This window comes from Protopterus annectens, chromosome 5.part1 (genome assembly GCF_019279795.1).
Source record: "Protopterus annectens isolate FY-2018-M chromosome 5.part1, PAN1.0, whole genome shotgun sequence".
NCBI classification, from domain to species: Eukaryota; Metazoa; Chordata; order Ceratodontiformes; family Protopteridae; genus Protopterus; species Protopterus annectens.
Genome location: NC_056736.1, coordinates 763,436,499 through 763,453,033, shown reverse-complemented (window position 1 = coordinate 763,453,033; position 16,535 = coordinate 763,436,499). Strand labels below are relative to the sequence as shown.

The following is a 16,535-nucleotide window of genomic DNA, read 5'->3' as shown; positions in this document are numbered from 1 at the left end:
CCTTACCAGACCATGTCAAGTCAAGGCTCCTAGATGCTTCCATGGAGAAACAAAGTTTGTTTGGTTCCCCTGCACAGCAAGTGCTAAAGAAGGTGGAAGAAAAAGCAAAATCTGTTCAAACAGTCAAGGATTTCTTACAGGTCCAACCTCCGAGGTTTAGCAGAAATTGGCCTACGAAGACTTGGTCCTTTCCAGATACCTCCAGAGCACAGAGAGGCCGAAATAGACGCCCAAGAGGCAGAGGTCAATCCAGAGGGGCCTACAGGGGACGTCAGTGGCAGCCTAACAACCAGAGAAGTACTGCCACAGATCCAACTACTTCCACTTCAACAGGACACACACAATGACTTGGCTCTGATACCGCCTACCAGGGAACAATTGGAAGCACCCTTAGGCAGAAAGCTAGCATTATTTTCCGAAAACTGGCATTACATTACAGGAGACAAATGGATTTTACAGACAATAGACAAAGGCTACAGGTTTCACTTCCACACTCTACCAAAAAAGAGAGGAATGCCAAACCTACCACCAAACCAAAAAACAAACGCTCTAGGACAAATCAACCACTTACTAAGAATGAGAGCTATAGAAAGGGTACCACCAATGGAACAAGGGCAAGGATTTTACTCCAGACTTTTCCTGGTACCAAGAAAAGAAAACCAATGGAGGCCTATTCTCGACCTGTCCGCTCTGAACACTTTTCTCATTGTTCCAAAATTCAAAATGCTGACCCTACAGCAACTTCTTCCCATGCTGGGCAAGGAGTCTTGGCTGGTGACTCTAGATCTCAAGGAGGCATACCTGCACGTCCCTATACGACCAGATTGCAGAAGATACCTCCGATTTCTTGCAGGATCAGAGCATTATCAATTCTCAGCATTGCCCTTTGGCTTATCTACAGCGCCCAGAGTATTCACGAAATGCCTGGCATCAGTAATTGCTCATTGCAGGCTTCAGGGAATTCAGATTTATCCATACCTGGACGACTGCCTCATACAAGCGGACAACAAGACCAAATTAACACAAGATTTGGAAAAGGTTATACAACTGCTACAAGCCCTGGGATACACAGTCAACATGAAAAAGTCAAGACTGTTACCATCCGAGAGGATAACATTCTTGGGTGCAGAACTGGACACTTCAAATCAGATGGCATTTCTCACAGCAGAAAAACAAAAGCAACTACCACTGTATTTATGGGCATTGACAACACAGAACCAGCTTACAGCAAGGAAAGTCCTACAAGCCCTGGGTTACATGGCATCCTGCATAATATTGGTTCCACATGCCAGGCTGCATATGAGGAAGTTGCAATGGTACCTAAGGAATATATGGTCTCAACACAAACGCAGCCTAGAAGTTCAGATTCCAATAATTCCATGCCTGAAGCAAGAATTCCTGTGGTGGGCTCAGGCCTGTCTGTTGAACAGAGGACTGCCCTTCCACAAACCGCATCCAAGCCAGACTATCACCACGGACGCCTCGGACCTTGGCTGGGGGGCACACATGGTGGACAACTGTATACAAGGCCTATGGACACAAGACCAGCTGAACCTACACATAAATCAAATGGAGATGCTGGCAGTGAAACAGGCAATCCAGACATTCAGACCGTTTCTTCAACAGGGTCATTTGCTGATAAGGACGGACAACACCACAGTCATGTGGTATATCAACAAACAAGGAGGCACGCATTCATATCCTCTATGCCGGATGGCAATGGACCTGTGGAATGTAGCTCTGAACCTCGACATTCAACTCCAGGCCAAATTTGTGCCAGGAAAAGAAAATATTCTAGCAGACACCTTAAGCAGAACTACCACGGATGCCCACGAATGGATGCTGCATCCAGACATCTTCAAATCCATTGCAAAGAAATGGGGACTACCAGAAATAGACCTGTTCGCATCCCCACTCAACCACCAATTGAGGAAATTCTGCACAAGGACATTCCACCCACTAGCTTGGAAAGTGGACTCCCTCTCCTTCAGTTGGGAAAACCTGACAGCATATGCATTCCCACCCCTTCCTTTGATGCACAAAGTGCTACTAAAGATCAAAGAAGATCGCCCAAGGATCATCCTGATAGCTCCAGACTGGCCGAGGCAGCATTGGTACCCGTTACTGAGAAGTATGGCTCGGACACACGCATGGCCCCTACCTCTAGTTCCTTTACTGCTAACACAGAACAACTTCAAGACCCTACATCCAAACTTGAAAACACTACAGCTGGCTGCCTGGAATATTATATAAAAGAAAATAACCCAGAATTATCCCAGAGGGATAAAGACATTATACTGGAGGCTCGCAGACCCTCCACAAGGGAGGCTTACTCAGCCAAATGGAAAAGATACCTCATTTGGAGTACAGCAAAAGGAGAAAGTGTATCATTACCAAACATAGCTAACATCCTGGAATACTTAGCAGACCTTTTCCACAATGGCCTGTCTTACTCCTCCATTAAGATTCATGCATCAGCAATTTCAGCAAAATACAACATGGATCCTCCAGTCTTCTCTCATCCTCTGCTGAGGCAGTTTCTGAGAGGAATTAAAAATGTAAAGCCTCCAAGGAAGCCACCTTTGCCTACATGGGACCTCAACTTTGTCCTGGAAAAGTTAACACTTCCTCCTTTCGAGCCAGCAGCAACAGCAGAGTTACAGTTCTTATCTTGGAAAACTGCTTTCCTGCTTGCAATCACTTCAGCAAGAAGGGTTTCTGAATTACAGGCATTAATGGCAGTACAGCCCTTCCTTATCTTCCATCAGGATAGAGTATCCTTGAGAACCAACCAGGGTATCATTGAACCAAGCAATACACCTACCAACATTCTTCCCCAACCCACAGAACAGAGGGGAAAGACTACTACATACCTTGGATGTGCACAGGCAGTTGCACTACTATCTGGACAGAACCAAGACCAATAGAAAAACTGACCAGCTTCTGGTAGCATATGCAACAGGAATGGAAGGAAAAGCAATTTCAAAACAGACAATATCAAAATGGATAGAAAATTGCATTAGATTTTGTTACTCTTTTCATGGAAAGACAACTCCAGAAAACATCAGACCTCACTCCACAAGAGCTACAGCCACTACTACAGCTTTCTTACGAGGAGTGGCTACCAAAGACATTCTAGAGGCTGCTACTTGGAGCTCCGTGCATACATTTGCCAAGCATTATAATCTACCTTTATACTCCAGATCCCGAGCAGGTTTTGCAACCGCTGTTTTGCAAGGGATCTTAACTACACCATAATCTTTTTAGTGCCTCCTCCCCCAGTTTGGCTATGGTATTCTACCCATATGTTAGGACTGCAGATGCATCCTTGAAGGACATAGTACAGTTTTGTACCTACCATAAATGTAGATGTCCGAGAGGTATGCATCTGCAGTCAGGATTACCCACCCTCCTTCCCCTCTGAGGTACTCCTAGGGTATTTGCCCATCTTGTAGCTAGCTGGGGGAATCTATTATGGTGTATTTGTTTGTATATATGTATATACATGTTATTTTTGTTTGCTCTCTACTGTTTGGAATCATTTGCATTTATCCAAATTTAGCCTTCCTAGAGGGCACCTGGCATCTGGGGCAAGAAACGCTGAGGAAAATGGCGTCGGCTGATGCCTTTATACCCAATTCACAGCAGCTATGACGTCGGGTGAAGTGCGACATCAGCCGAGGCCAGACCCAGACTTTGGAATCCGGCCGACCGTAGGGCTGCCTGAGGCAGGACAACCCATATGTTAGGACTGCAGATGCATACCTCTCGGACATCTACATTTATGGTAGGTACAAAACTGTACTTTACTGACCATGATAAAAAGAACTGTAATGGGGGCAGTCTCTGAATAAGAAATGGTTACAGACGGTGATAAAAAGCACTGTAATGGGGGCAGTCTCTGAATGAGAAATGGTTACTGACAGTGATAAAAAGCACTGTAATAGGGGCAATCTCTGAATAGGAAATGGTTACTGACAGTGACAAAAAGCACTGTATTAGGGGCAGTCTCTGAATAGGAAATGGTTACTGACCGTGATAAAAAGCACTGTAATGGGGGCGATCTCTGAATGGGAAATGGTTACTGAAAGTGATAAAAAGCACTGTAATGGGGGGGCGATCTCTGAATGGGAAATGGTTACTGACAGTGTAAAAAGCACTGTAATGGGGGCGACCTCTGAATTGGAAATGGTTACTGACAATGATAAAAAACACTGTAATGGAGGCAGTCTGTGAATAGGAAATGGTTACGGACAGTGATAAAAAGCACTGTAATGGAACGATCTCTGAATGAGAAATGGTTACTGAAAAGCACTGTAATGGGGCGATCTCTGAATAGAAAATGGTTACGGACAGTGATAAAAAGCACTCTAATGGGGGTGATCTCTGATTGCGAAATAGTTACTGACAGTGACAAAAAGCTCTGTAATGGGGGCGATCTCTGAATGGGAAATGGGTATTGACAGTGATAAAAGCAGTGTAATGGAGCGATCTCTGAATAGGAAATGGTTACTGACAGTGACAAAAAGCACTGTAATGGGGCGATCTCTGAATAGGAAATGGTTACTGACAGTGACAAAAAGCACTGTAATGGAGCGATCTCTGAATAGGAAATGGTTACTGGCAGTGACAAAAAGCACTGTAATGGAGCGATCTATAGAAATAAAAAGAGACTGACTTACCACCAGTAATAACCTTTCTGAATCCCAGACCATATCTGTTGAAAGATCTAAACAGTAAAATACCTCAGACATTCCTACTGTGTCCTTTCTTACTGAGTTTGTTTTGCAAACAAATGATGGAAATTCTTGAGTCTGGTTTTAAATTTACAAATGACTGCAAAATTGACTGTGTCATTTTATATGTTTAAGATTGCAGAACCTTGCAAGGTTATCTTAAACTATATACACAGACATTTTAGTAGTGGGTTCAAGTTTTAGTAATGCATTGTGGTAATGTTAATAGGTATGTACGATATGCTCAAAAGTCCAAAAATAATAAATCCAAACAGAATCCACGGAAAGGAGAATCAGCCAACAAAAAGTGATGGTAAATGAAAACGAAGACTTTTATTTGACCACAAAACCAAGTAAATCAAGCGCTTTCGCCTGGTTAATACCAGGCTTTATCAAGATAAAAAGGAAACAGTGTAACATGGATTTAAATGTAACACTTGTAGTCACATGATATATTCATTACTTAATCTAATAAACAGTTAAAAAGACATTGTTCAAAAAAACATTTGAGAGAATTTTTTAAAAATATAAATTAAAGGTTCCTTATTGAATAAGAACATTACTTAATGTATAAAAAATTTTATAAAGCTGTAAATATAAGAATTAACTATAAATGTTTATAATAAATGTAATAAAATAAATATATACTTATAAACCTAATGAAGTTATTTTAAACCCATCATTTAGTTTTGGTTATAACCTAGCCTTCCTAAGCCTGAGCACAATAGTGATGTTGATACTCTCATTCAAGCCAGGGGGCTTTAATTTTTCACTGTTTGACCATTTGCTGCAAAGTGCAATTAACGAGAAGTTATACAACTACCTGTATTTTAACAAACCCAGAATTCCGGTGATCTTTGGGATACCTAAGACCCACAAAGGACTGGACCCTTTGAAGTTCAGACCCATTGTTTCAGGTGCAGGTGGTATTACAGAACCCCTGGGCAAGTTTATTGACTATACTACTAAAAAAATTGCCTCTACTTTGCATTACATTTGCAAGGATTCCTGGGATTTCCTTAGAGGTATTGAATGTAATTTCAGTAAACCTGGTGGTCTGATGGTTACTATAGATGTTGTGGATTTGTTTTCTAGCATTCCACTGGTTTAGACCGGCTTAATGAGATCCTGGTTTCTCAATCTGGCCTTGGTTCTAGCATCATTAGTTTGTTGGTTGAGTTTATGGAGATTGTACTCCAAAATAATTTCATATATTTCAACGGTGAAACCTTTAGGCAAAAGAAGGGTGTAGCGATGGGTGCATCCTGCGCCTCACTATACGCTAACATTGTGCTATACCACTGGGAAAAGAATTTTATTTTTGCTACTCATTGGGTTCAGCACATAGTGCATTACAAACGGTACCTTGATGACATCTGTTTGTTGTGGGATGGGACTCCGAGCCATCTTTTGGATTTTATGAGTTACATTAATTCCACCACACAATTTCTATCTTTTACTTACACCGTTAGTAATGAAGAATTAAATTATCTTGATGTGACGCTGCTCAAGGACCATGATAGTCAGAATTTCCAGTCTAAACTTTATAGGAAGGCCACTTTTTCTAATTCTTACCTGAATTTTGACAGCGGCCACCCTTTCCATCAAAAGAAAGGCATTATTAAAGGCCAATTCATCCGTGCATCCAGGATGTCTAGCACTAATGAATATTTCTTTGATGAAGTGAATTTTTAAAAAAATCTTTTTTTCGAAAGAGGTTACCCTGCTTCTCTAGTTAATTAATTGGCTCAAGAGGACACTGAAAACAGAGAACACAAATACTTTCCGTTGTTGGGTAGAGGTTTGCAGGTGGTTGAGCAAAGTGAGCAACCTGATTTATTTGATATCCATAATAGTTTCATTTACACATTTTCTAAAGATTCCCAGCAGGTGGAACAAACGGTGTTGAAACACTGGCCTGTTTTAACACTTCATGAAGATTTTTAGAATATAATACAGAAGTGTCCCATTTTTGTGAAAAGGAGAGATGTTAATTTAAAAGGGTTATTTGAAAGAAAACAATACATAGAACATAGAGTTCATTCTGGTAGACTGGGTACATACAAGTGCGAAGCATGCAAACAGTGTGCATTTATATTCAACGACAGTTCCTTATACATCCCATCTAGGAATTTCAGGTTTGACTCGGATGGTTATTACAATTGTGGGACTAAAGGCGTTGTATATTTAGGATTATGTACCCAATGTCCCAGTTTTATATTGGGAAGACGGAGAGACCCTTAAGAAAAAGAATTTATGAGCATGTATATGACATCTCCAAGAAGAAGGAAACCAACGCCTTTTATAAGCATCTTACTGCCTGTCCCAACATGCAGCTTAAATTTGTTGTACTTGAACAGGTGACACAAGATGCCGGGGGGGGGGGGATTGGGAGGCACGTCTTGAGTACAGAGAGCTCCTATGGCAACTTAGATTGAATGCTGGAAGGCCCCCTGGCTTGAATGAGAGCATCGACATCACTAGTGTGCTCAGGCTTAGGAAGGCTAGGTTATAACCAGAACTAAATGATGGGTTTAAAATAACTTCATTATGTGTTATAAGTATATATCTGAAGTAGGCAGACTTCATTTGTCTGCAACCTGTGGGTATCGGATCCAACCTCGGATCCGAGCCGGCATTTCAAAAGCTTAGGATCCGAGCTCCTAGCTCCTCCCTCTACCCATAATCCCCTGCCAAGCCCTAACTGACCTCAGATTTCATTTGCCGCGTTTCATGTAGCAACGGACTCCTTGAGCTCCTGGCAGTTTAAATTGTGAAGATAAGTTTTGACTAAAAAATCTTTAAATTTTACTCTCTACTCAGTTTGAGTGTGTGCGTTAGGCTTTCCTCTCTTTACCTTTGTAATTTTTTTCTCGGGTTTGCGTAGTTTTGGTGTGTTTGTGTCAACTGTGTGTGTTAGGCCTAGGGATTAGTATGGCAGAAAATCCTAAGGCAATTTTCTCAAAATGTACCAAGTGTGGCCACAAGCTATCCCCAGCTGATGGCCACACTCGGTGCATTAAATGCTTGGGGGTTGAACACCTGTCATCTGGTTGTACCATACGTGCAGGGTTCAACCCCCGAGCTTTAAGGGAGCGGAGGTCAAAGCTTGTTCTGGCAGGACTTCTCCCTCCAGATGCGGCTTCGGCCTCTGCCCCTGCTAGCCAGCAGCCTTCTTTGAGTGCTGCGGTCTCCCCTTCCTCGGCAGGGACTCAACCTCCCACCAAAAAGCCGGAGGAGAGGGAGACCATTAGGGAGAAAGAGAGACAGAAGGAGAGACACAAGGATAGGCACCACAAACGGAGGGCCGAGACCTCAAGCTCGGCCCCTCCGTCCAAGCGGGCCTCTCCTATGTCTTCTAGATCTCCTCCTCCTCGGCTCCACTCCCCTCGGTTCTCTTCTGGGCCTGAAGAGGAGGAGGCTAGCCCTTCAGTGAGGTCTCAGAGGCGGCTCTCTAGGTCTGCTTCGGTGGCCTCATCTAGATCCACATTCTCTATGTCAGAGGCAGACATGGACCGGATGATGAGGCGTTTCATCCAGGCCCAGATGCAAATGGGAGTGCTCTTAGCCCCCCCCAACCGGGAGGGGCTTCGACCCCATTTTTCCCCCCTTGGCTCCTTCTCCGACCCGTCTCCCGGGTTCGGAGCTGTCGGAGCCGGGCAGAGTTGGATCCGATCGGTCGGTGCACCTCGGATCCGATCCATCCCTTGAGTGCTTCGGGTACTTCGGACCCGACCTCTCGGAGCCGAGGGCCTAGCCTCGGATCCGAGGGAGCTGGTGTGTCTTCGGCTCTGTCTAGGTCGGAGCGCACCGGTCTCTCGGATCCGACGGACTCGGCTTCGGCTCCGATCTGTGCTTCGGATCCGAGTGGGGGTCGGCTCTCGGGGCTTAGAGAGGCCGGCTCTCCCTCGGCTTTCGACGTAGTGGAAAGGGCACTGTTGAGGACTACCGGATCCCCGGTCCCTGCCGCGGCTCCACCCCGCACTCCCTTGCAGCTGGGCCAGGCTCCCATCAGCCGGTCCCAGGGACAGCCCGCCTCGATGTCCCAAGTAGTTCCTTTGGAACATCTGGCTGCTGAAGAGGACTTCTCGGACACTCCCCCCGAGGAAGTGCCTCGGAAGCGTAAGTGTAAAAGGAGACACGTGGACTCCCCTGAGTCCACTACCGAAGACACAGACTTGGATGAAGGGGAGGGCTCCCCAAGGTCACCCCCGGAAGACGTCTCCTTTGGAGACATTATGGAGATGCTTAGAATCGGGGGGGGGGGGGTCTGCCCCCAAGGCATCCTCAGACGAGTCTGTGTTCTTGGAGGCATTCGAGGTGGGCCCATCTACCTCTTGGGTGTCCCCTCCTGCCGATCCTCTGGTGGACCTTATTTCCACCAGAGCATGGAAGGAACCGGACACCGTTGAGCCTGTCCCCAAGCGTCCGGATCGAATCCTGAGCCCACCGGCGGACCGCACTCATTGGAGCAAGGGCCCCCCGGTAGATGCTATGATGATGGCCGCAGCCACAAAGAGGGAATTAGCCCAGGAAAGTCCCTCTATGCATCCTCCGAGCAAAGAGTCCCGCTCGATGGATCGCATTGGGAAGCAAGCTTTTAGTTCAGCAACCTTCTCTTTGAGAGCGCTGAACTACATGGCACATGTTATCAGGATGCAGCGGGACCTGATTAAAGAGTACGCGGCATCTCCCCCAGAGTCCATGTCGGCGGAGGACAAGCACGTGTACTCCACCCGAATGGCCACTCTCAGATCAGTTTCTAATACTTCTATGCGGCTACTTTCTCATGCAACTGAGGGAGCCGCTAGAGCTAGTGGAGCGGGCCTCGTCATGAGGCGTCAGGCCTGGCTCCGCCACTGTGACTTTGCTGAGCCCTTCAAAGCGACCTTCGCGAATGCCCCCTTTGATGGTTCTGCCTTGTTTGGCAAAGCCGTTCGCGAAACGTTAGTCCAGAGCGAGAAGGACGGGAAGACGCTGTCTGCCGTCGGAGTCCGCTTCTCATCTCCCCAGAGGTCCTTCTCGAAGAACCAAAAGGGACAGAAGAAGATGTGGTTCCGGAAGTCGCAGCAGTCCCAACCTGCTCCGGATAACCAGTCCTTCCGTGGCAGAGGAGGACAGGGAGGTCGCCGTCCTAGAGGCAGAGGGGCTCCTAGGAACTTTGGGTCCAGAGAACCTTTCTCTGACAGACCCACGCAACAGCCCTGAAGGGTTGCCCGGCTGTCCATCTCTGGAGGCAGTCAGGGGGCGTTTTTCGCGGCACCTGACTTCTTGGGAGTCAATCACATCAGACCGTTGGGTGCTTCGTGTGATATCCAGAGGTTATGCCATTCCCCTGAGCAAAATCCCCAGATCCCGCAGCCTCCCCGATGTACCACCCGACCAAAGGGAGGCAGCAGCTGTCGAAATCGAGCAGCTGTTAGAAAAAAGAGCCATCCAGCGCGTCCCCCGAGATCAGACCGGATCAGGGTTTTACTCCAGGTTCTTCTTGGTGCCAAAGAAAACGGGGGACTTAAGACCGATCTTAGACCTTTCCCTGCTGAACCTGTCTGTAACCAAGCAAAAGTTCCGGATGGTCACTCTACAATCTATACTCCCCCTTTTGCGGGAGAACGATTGGATGTGGTCTATTGACCTCAAGGACGCGTACTACCACATTCGGATGGACAGACGGTCCAGGAGGTTCCTTCACTTCCAGCTGGGAGCCAGCCACTACCAGTTCAGGGTCCTCCCCTTTGGTCTCACCTCTGCCCCCAGGGTGTTCACCAAGGTACTAGTGGTAGTAGCGGCCCACCTGAGACTCCAGGGATTACAGGTCTTTCCGTACCTGGACGACTGGCTCCTCACGGCATCATCAAGGCATCTACTGTGCTCAGCCAGGGACTATTTCCTCCTTATAGCCCCAAGGCTGGGCATCACCATAAACTTGGAAAAATCTTTACTGCACCCCACACAGCTTATAGATTTCATAGGAGGAAGGTTGGACACAAGATCAATGCGGGCCTTCCTCACTCCAGATCGACTGTCCAGCCTGAGGTGTCATATCACAGCAGTCCTGCAACCGTTTCCTATGGCGGCTTCGGTCCTGAGGGCCCTGGGTTCAATGGCAGCAGCTATTCCACTTCTTCTCCATGCTCGCTTACACATGCAGGTTCTTCAATGGACCCAACAGGTCCAGTGGTCTCCGCTGTACTCCTCTCTCAACAGCCCGATAGCGATCAGCAAGGCATGCAGGGACTCCCTGTTTTGGTGGCTCCAGTCTCCGGAGCTTCTAGCAGGGAGACCCTTTTGTGCAACATTCCCCCTAGCCACGGTGACTACGGACGCTTCTCGCCTCGGGTGGGGGGGCATTCTGCGGGCAAGATTGTCCAAGGCACGTGGAACAATTCAGAGACCTCGTTGCATATAAATGTCCTGGAGATGAGGGCGGTGCTCCTAGCGTTGCAAGCACTTCACAGCCTTCTTCCTACAGGGACTATTGCGATCCAGACAGACATGTCGGTAGTCTGGCACATCAACAAACAGGGGGGAACCAGGTCCTATCCCCTTTGTCGAGAGGCCATGAGAGTCTGGGAATGGGCAATTTCCACCAAACGCTTTCTTGTAGCAACGCACATTCCGGGAAGGTCCAACATCCTTGCGGACAAGCTCAGTCGCACCATTCTTTCCCCTCACGAATGGTCTCTCAATCCTCTGGTAGCGAAGAAGATTTTTGCCGTCTGGGGGCAACCCTGTTGCGATCTTTTTGCTTCTCACTCAAACGCCAAATGCGACAGTTTCTTCGCTCTGCTTCCCCTACCTGGGAATCCCGAGACGCACTGGTGCATGCTTGGCCTCCCGGTCTCCTTTATGCCTATCCTCCACTACCTCTAATGCAGAGGCTCTTGCAGAAAGCCAACAGTTTGGGGAGCAGAATGATTCTCATTGCCCCGTTCTGGCCTCGTCAGCCTTGGTTCCCTTATGTATGGTCTCACAAAGTGAATCCACCCTGGATTCTGGATCCGGTCCCGGATCTCATTTCCCATCCTCAAGGACTCCCGATTCCGAATCTACACACCTTGAGATTGGCAGCTTGGCTGCTCCAGTTCCATCCTTGATTAGGACTCCCGGTATCTCGTCACCTGTCAAGGCCATTTTAGTGGCGGCTCATAAACCTTCCCCTAGGAAGGTTTGCGAGCAAATGGAAAAGGTTTTCTATTTGGGCGATTCAGAACAATGTTGATCCTTTTTCGGCACCAATGTCGGCGGTACTGGACTTCTTAACAGACCTCTTTCATCAGGGGGCCAGTTCTTCCACGGTAAAGGTACAAATGGCAGCGATTTCCCATTATCATGTGGGTCATGAGTCAGCTCCCCTCATGACTGCAAAACTTTGCAAGACCTTTCTTAAAGGAGTTTTTCTGTTGAGGCCACCGGTCAAAGAAGCTGTGCCACCTTGGGACCTATCCTTAGTACTACAGGCCCTTACTGCTCCCCCCTTTGAGCCTGCAGCTTCTGTAGATCTAAAGTACCTTTCCTGGAAGACTGCCTTCCTGGTAGCCATCACATCAGCCAGAAGAGTGTCGGAACTCCAGGCTCTATGCGTCAAACCGCCTTACCTTTCCTTTTTTCCCGATAGGGTGTGCCTCAGGACCAATCCATCTTTTCTTCCAAAAGTTTCTTCGGAATCTAATATTAATCAATCAATCAGTTTACCTGTTTTTTTCCCCAACTATAAAAACAAAGGAGAATATAAGCTGCATTCCTTAGATGTTCATAGACAATTGCACTTCTACATCCACAGAACGGCTGGTCATAGACAATCAGATCAACTGTTCATCTCCTTTGCTAAATTTGCTATGGGTAAAGCAGTCTCCAAAGTCACACTGTCGAGATGGATTGCTAATTGTATTTTGCAGGCTTATGACACTTCAGGTAGGCCTGCTCCTCAGAGGGTTACAGCTCACTCTACTAGGGCAGTTTCCACTTCAGCCGCTTTTAAGTCCCGAGTGCCATTGGTTGATATCTGTGCAGCAGCCACTTGGGCCTCGTCTCATACCTTCATTTCTCATTATAAGGTGGATGTTGTTTCCAGGGGGAGAGCATCCTTTGGCTCAGCGGTGCTCCGGAACATCCTTCCATGACGGCCGCCCAAGATTTAGGTAGCTGGGGACTCTGTCCCACAGGTTGCAGACAAATGAAGTCTGCCTACTTCAGATTTAGAAGTTATGTACTCACCATAACGTTCCATCTGAGTAGGTGACTTCATTTGGGTGCAACCATCCCCCTGACCTATATAGAGTAAGAGTTTATTCCTGTGTTCAGATACTTTTTATACTAGTATTCACTAGGCAAACTCAATCTAAGGTCAGTTAGGGCTTGGCAGGGGATTATGGGTAGAGGGAGGAGCTAGGAGCTCGGATCCTAAGCTTTTGAAATGCTGGCTCGGATCCGAGGTCGGATCCGATACCCACAGGTTGCATCCAAATGAAGTCACCTACTCAGATGGAACGTTATGGTGAGTACATAACTTCTAAATTTATTTTATTACATTTATTATAAACATTTATAGTTAATTCTAATATTTACAGCTTTATAAAAAAAATGTTATACATTACGTAATGTTCTTATTCAATAAGGAACATTTAATTTATATTTTTAAAAAACTCTCTCAAATGTTTTTTTGAACAATGTCTTTTTAACTGTTTATTAGATTAAGTAATGAATATATCATGTGACTACAAGTGTTACATTTAAATCCATGTTACACTGTTTCCTTTTTATCTTGATAAAGCCTGGTATTAACCAGGCGAAAGCGCTTGATTTACTTGGATTTGTGGTCAAATAAAAGTCTTCGTTTTCATTTATCATCACTTTTTGTTGGCTGATTCTCCTTTCCGTGGATTCTGTTTGGATGTACGATATGCTGTTAATAGCTGTTGTTTTGAGCATGTAGCAACATATAAGGATTTAGAGACATTACTGATGTTAAATTTGGTTTTACAGTTAATGCATCTGATAGTTATATGAAAATTATCGCGATTTTCGGTCTTGCCTCTTCTAGGGATGAAAAATTAATGGTACCATTGTTTAGATTTAATTGCTGGTAATAATGCAAGTTTCTGCAGCTACCCAGCTAACTCTGCTTTAATGTGAGGCAGTATTGATTCTGCATAAAACTTATATGAGCATGTAATACCTTGAGTTGTTATGGACATCTGAAGAGGCTTAACTTATTTTCAGTATTTTTAGACTAGCTGTAAGTAAATGAATTTATGAATCTTAAAAAATAAAATCAAAGGGAAGACCTTTCAAATTGATTGATTATATCTGCTAGTCATGTAGCTCAAAAAATTATGACCTTTTTCTAGTAGAGGATTCTGGAGCTGCAAGTGGTTTATCATTTTGTAGCGATATAACAAGAATATGGAGTAGGTTACTTAGAGAGCTAAGGCAAGCATCATCCTTATCTGTATTCATATATGATATTTGATTTGAAAGTGGGCAGTTGCAAGTTTCAGCTCAGGGTTTTGGGGTGCATAATAATTGGTTATCTAATTAAGGCCAGTAGCCTGTCCTATCCCACCTTACATCATAACTTTGTACATAGTCTGGCATTTGGGGGCATCTGTAGTGCCCTGTACTGCATCCCAGGTAGGACGAGATTACACAGAAAATGTTCTCCCTTATGTCTCGGATATACTTACCTAGCTGTCTGGATGCTGTTCACACCAGCAGAACTCCATCCGTGAATTTAGTTTCCTTAGCAGCTCTGACATTTTCCCCCAGGTGCTGTGTCAAGTATAACTGTGTAGTGTGGTTATATGGGGTTGTGGAGGCTGAAGCCCTTAAAGTTATTAGGAGAATCCTGGGTTAGAATTGTTGTGGGGACATGGTTAACAGCTGAGAGTGTTTTCTTGGCTCTGAATACAGTTGGCTGTATAATCTAGCTAATTTCATTCCTGTCACCTCAAAAGAGACTGCATTTTTATTGCTGAACTTGTGACATAGAGGAAAAGGTATGTACTTGTGTAGCAGTGTTGCAGTATTACTAGCAATTTACATCTGTGTGAATTTGAACATTAGCTCTGCTGTTGTTTTTCACCATTTATTTCCTTCTGTGCCTGCAGTTTACACTCTGTTTGCCTTCCTGGAGTACTTGGTAGTTCTCTCCAACATGGCTTTCCACATGACTGCTTATTGGGACTTCAGCAATAAAGAACTGATCGTTAGCTCTGTTCTTGAAGACAAACGCTTTTAATGGACACCTTGTACTCAAGAACAACTGCAAAGGACAATCAAACCTCCAGCATCTTGGAATTATGGGAAGAAAGACTGAAAAAGAAAGTTGTCTCAAGTCAAAAATGAAAGACACACAAAAATGATCACAGCTGTCTGTAAGACAGAACCTCTGTATTTCAACCAGAAGGGTGGTAATGGATGGGAAGGACAGTTGGAATATTTAAAGAACTTCCAACACATAATGCACCTCTCATTACTAACGTGGTGCATATTTTTAAATGTTCTGTTTGTTTTTAATTTAACACTGGATGATCCAACTGAAGATACAGTTTGTGAACTAGACGTGGTGGGACCTGCAGCTGCTGGTCCTTCCTGTATAAGAATGCTGATATCTGTCTCTAAGAACAGAATATGCCCCAAGAGCAAGGATGGTATCAGTAGTCGGTAACGTTTTTATCCGTAAACATCGGTGCTTTTGCTTTCTGGGTACAGTTGCTTATTTTGTTAACACGGTTAACGTGTAAACTGACATTTTCCATCTAAATGTAGAAATTGCATTCAGGTGCTGGGTTTTATGCATTGTAACAGTGCCATGTTGTTACTACAGGTGTAGGATTGTGGGAGGGGGTTTATAATTATTTGGAAACCTCTGGACACTTTTTGCTATGTAATTTTACACCGTTTTTGATATCTGGTGGTTGTATGCTATATTATGAAGATATTTTTCTTCTAATGCACAAGTGTATATTTAAACAGACTTGTTTAACTAGTAAGGTGGTTAGATAAAAGATTATGACCTGTTTCATGTTTACATATAACTACAACTTTTGGGTTGACTTTTTTGCAGCCAGTGTCAGCAGACTAGATCATAGGTCCTTGTGTGACTGGGTCAGTGCTAGAGACACAAGCCTGGTGTTCATTTCATTAAAACTGGGTCAGTATGATATCCAGGTTCCATAATGAGCATCCTTCAGACCAAACCCTGTAAGAACACAGACCAAAACTAAAAAGTCCACCATTAAATGCACTTAATACTTTTGTTTCTGTCTAAAGCTGTTCTGTAGCAAAGAGAAACTTGTAATGCATTTAAATGATAAAAGCACATTTAAAGTGGGAATTATTGCTCATTTTTGTATTTTAAACATTTTTAAAATGTAATTAAGCATTAAAATACTTCTTGTACTTAAATGTAGATCGAACGCTGAAGCCATTATAAGCTTATTATTTCTTAACTCAATAACACCTCCCCCTGAGTCATGAATTATCCGACCTTTAGTAGCCAATAAATATTCTGATATCCCAGAAACTTTTCTGAAAGTTAAAAGAGTAAGCCAAGCAAAAGTAAATAACTTGTGAGCTTCAAATGCCTTTAAAAAGGTACAAGCAACAATCTTACAAGTAAAACCAGGACTATATCTTCCCTAAAGATTCTCAAACAACTTTTCATATCTTGGAACCTGTACATCCTAGACATGTAGTGCCAGATTCCAAAAGAGTTGCTCTCAGTGTAAGTTTCCCCTGATTCTGATAGACTTGCTCTCAGTATGAGTAACTTACTTCACTGTAAAGACTATCTGT

The 16,535-nt window shown here is 44.7% G+C and overlaps 1 protein-coding gene across 2 annotated transcripts in view; it reads left to right on the top strand.

Moving 5' to 3' along the window:
* Positions 1-16,074, top strand: part of PGAP2 (post-GPI attachment to proteins 2) — a 336,523-nt gene extending 320,449 nt beyond the window's left edge. For both annotated transcript variants that reach the window (XM_044073404.1, XM_044073403.1), the window contains exon 6: positions 14,846-16,074. In XM_044073404.1, coding sequence (XP_043929339.1) covers positions 14,846-14,976 — 131 coding nt within the window. In that variant the 3' untranslated portion in view covers positions 14,977-16,074. The remainder of the gene's footprint in view (positions 1-14,845) is intronic.
* Positions 16,075-16,535: the final 461 nt, after the last annotated feature.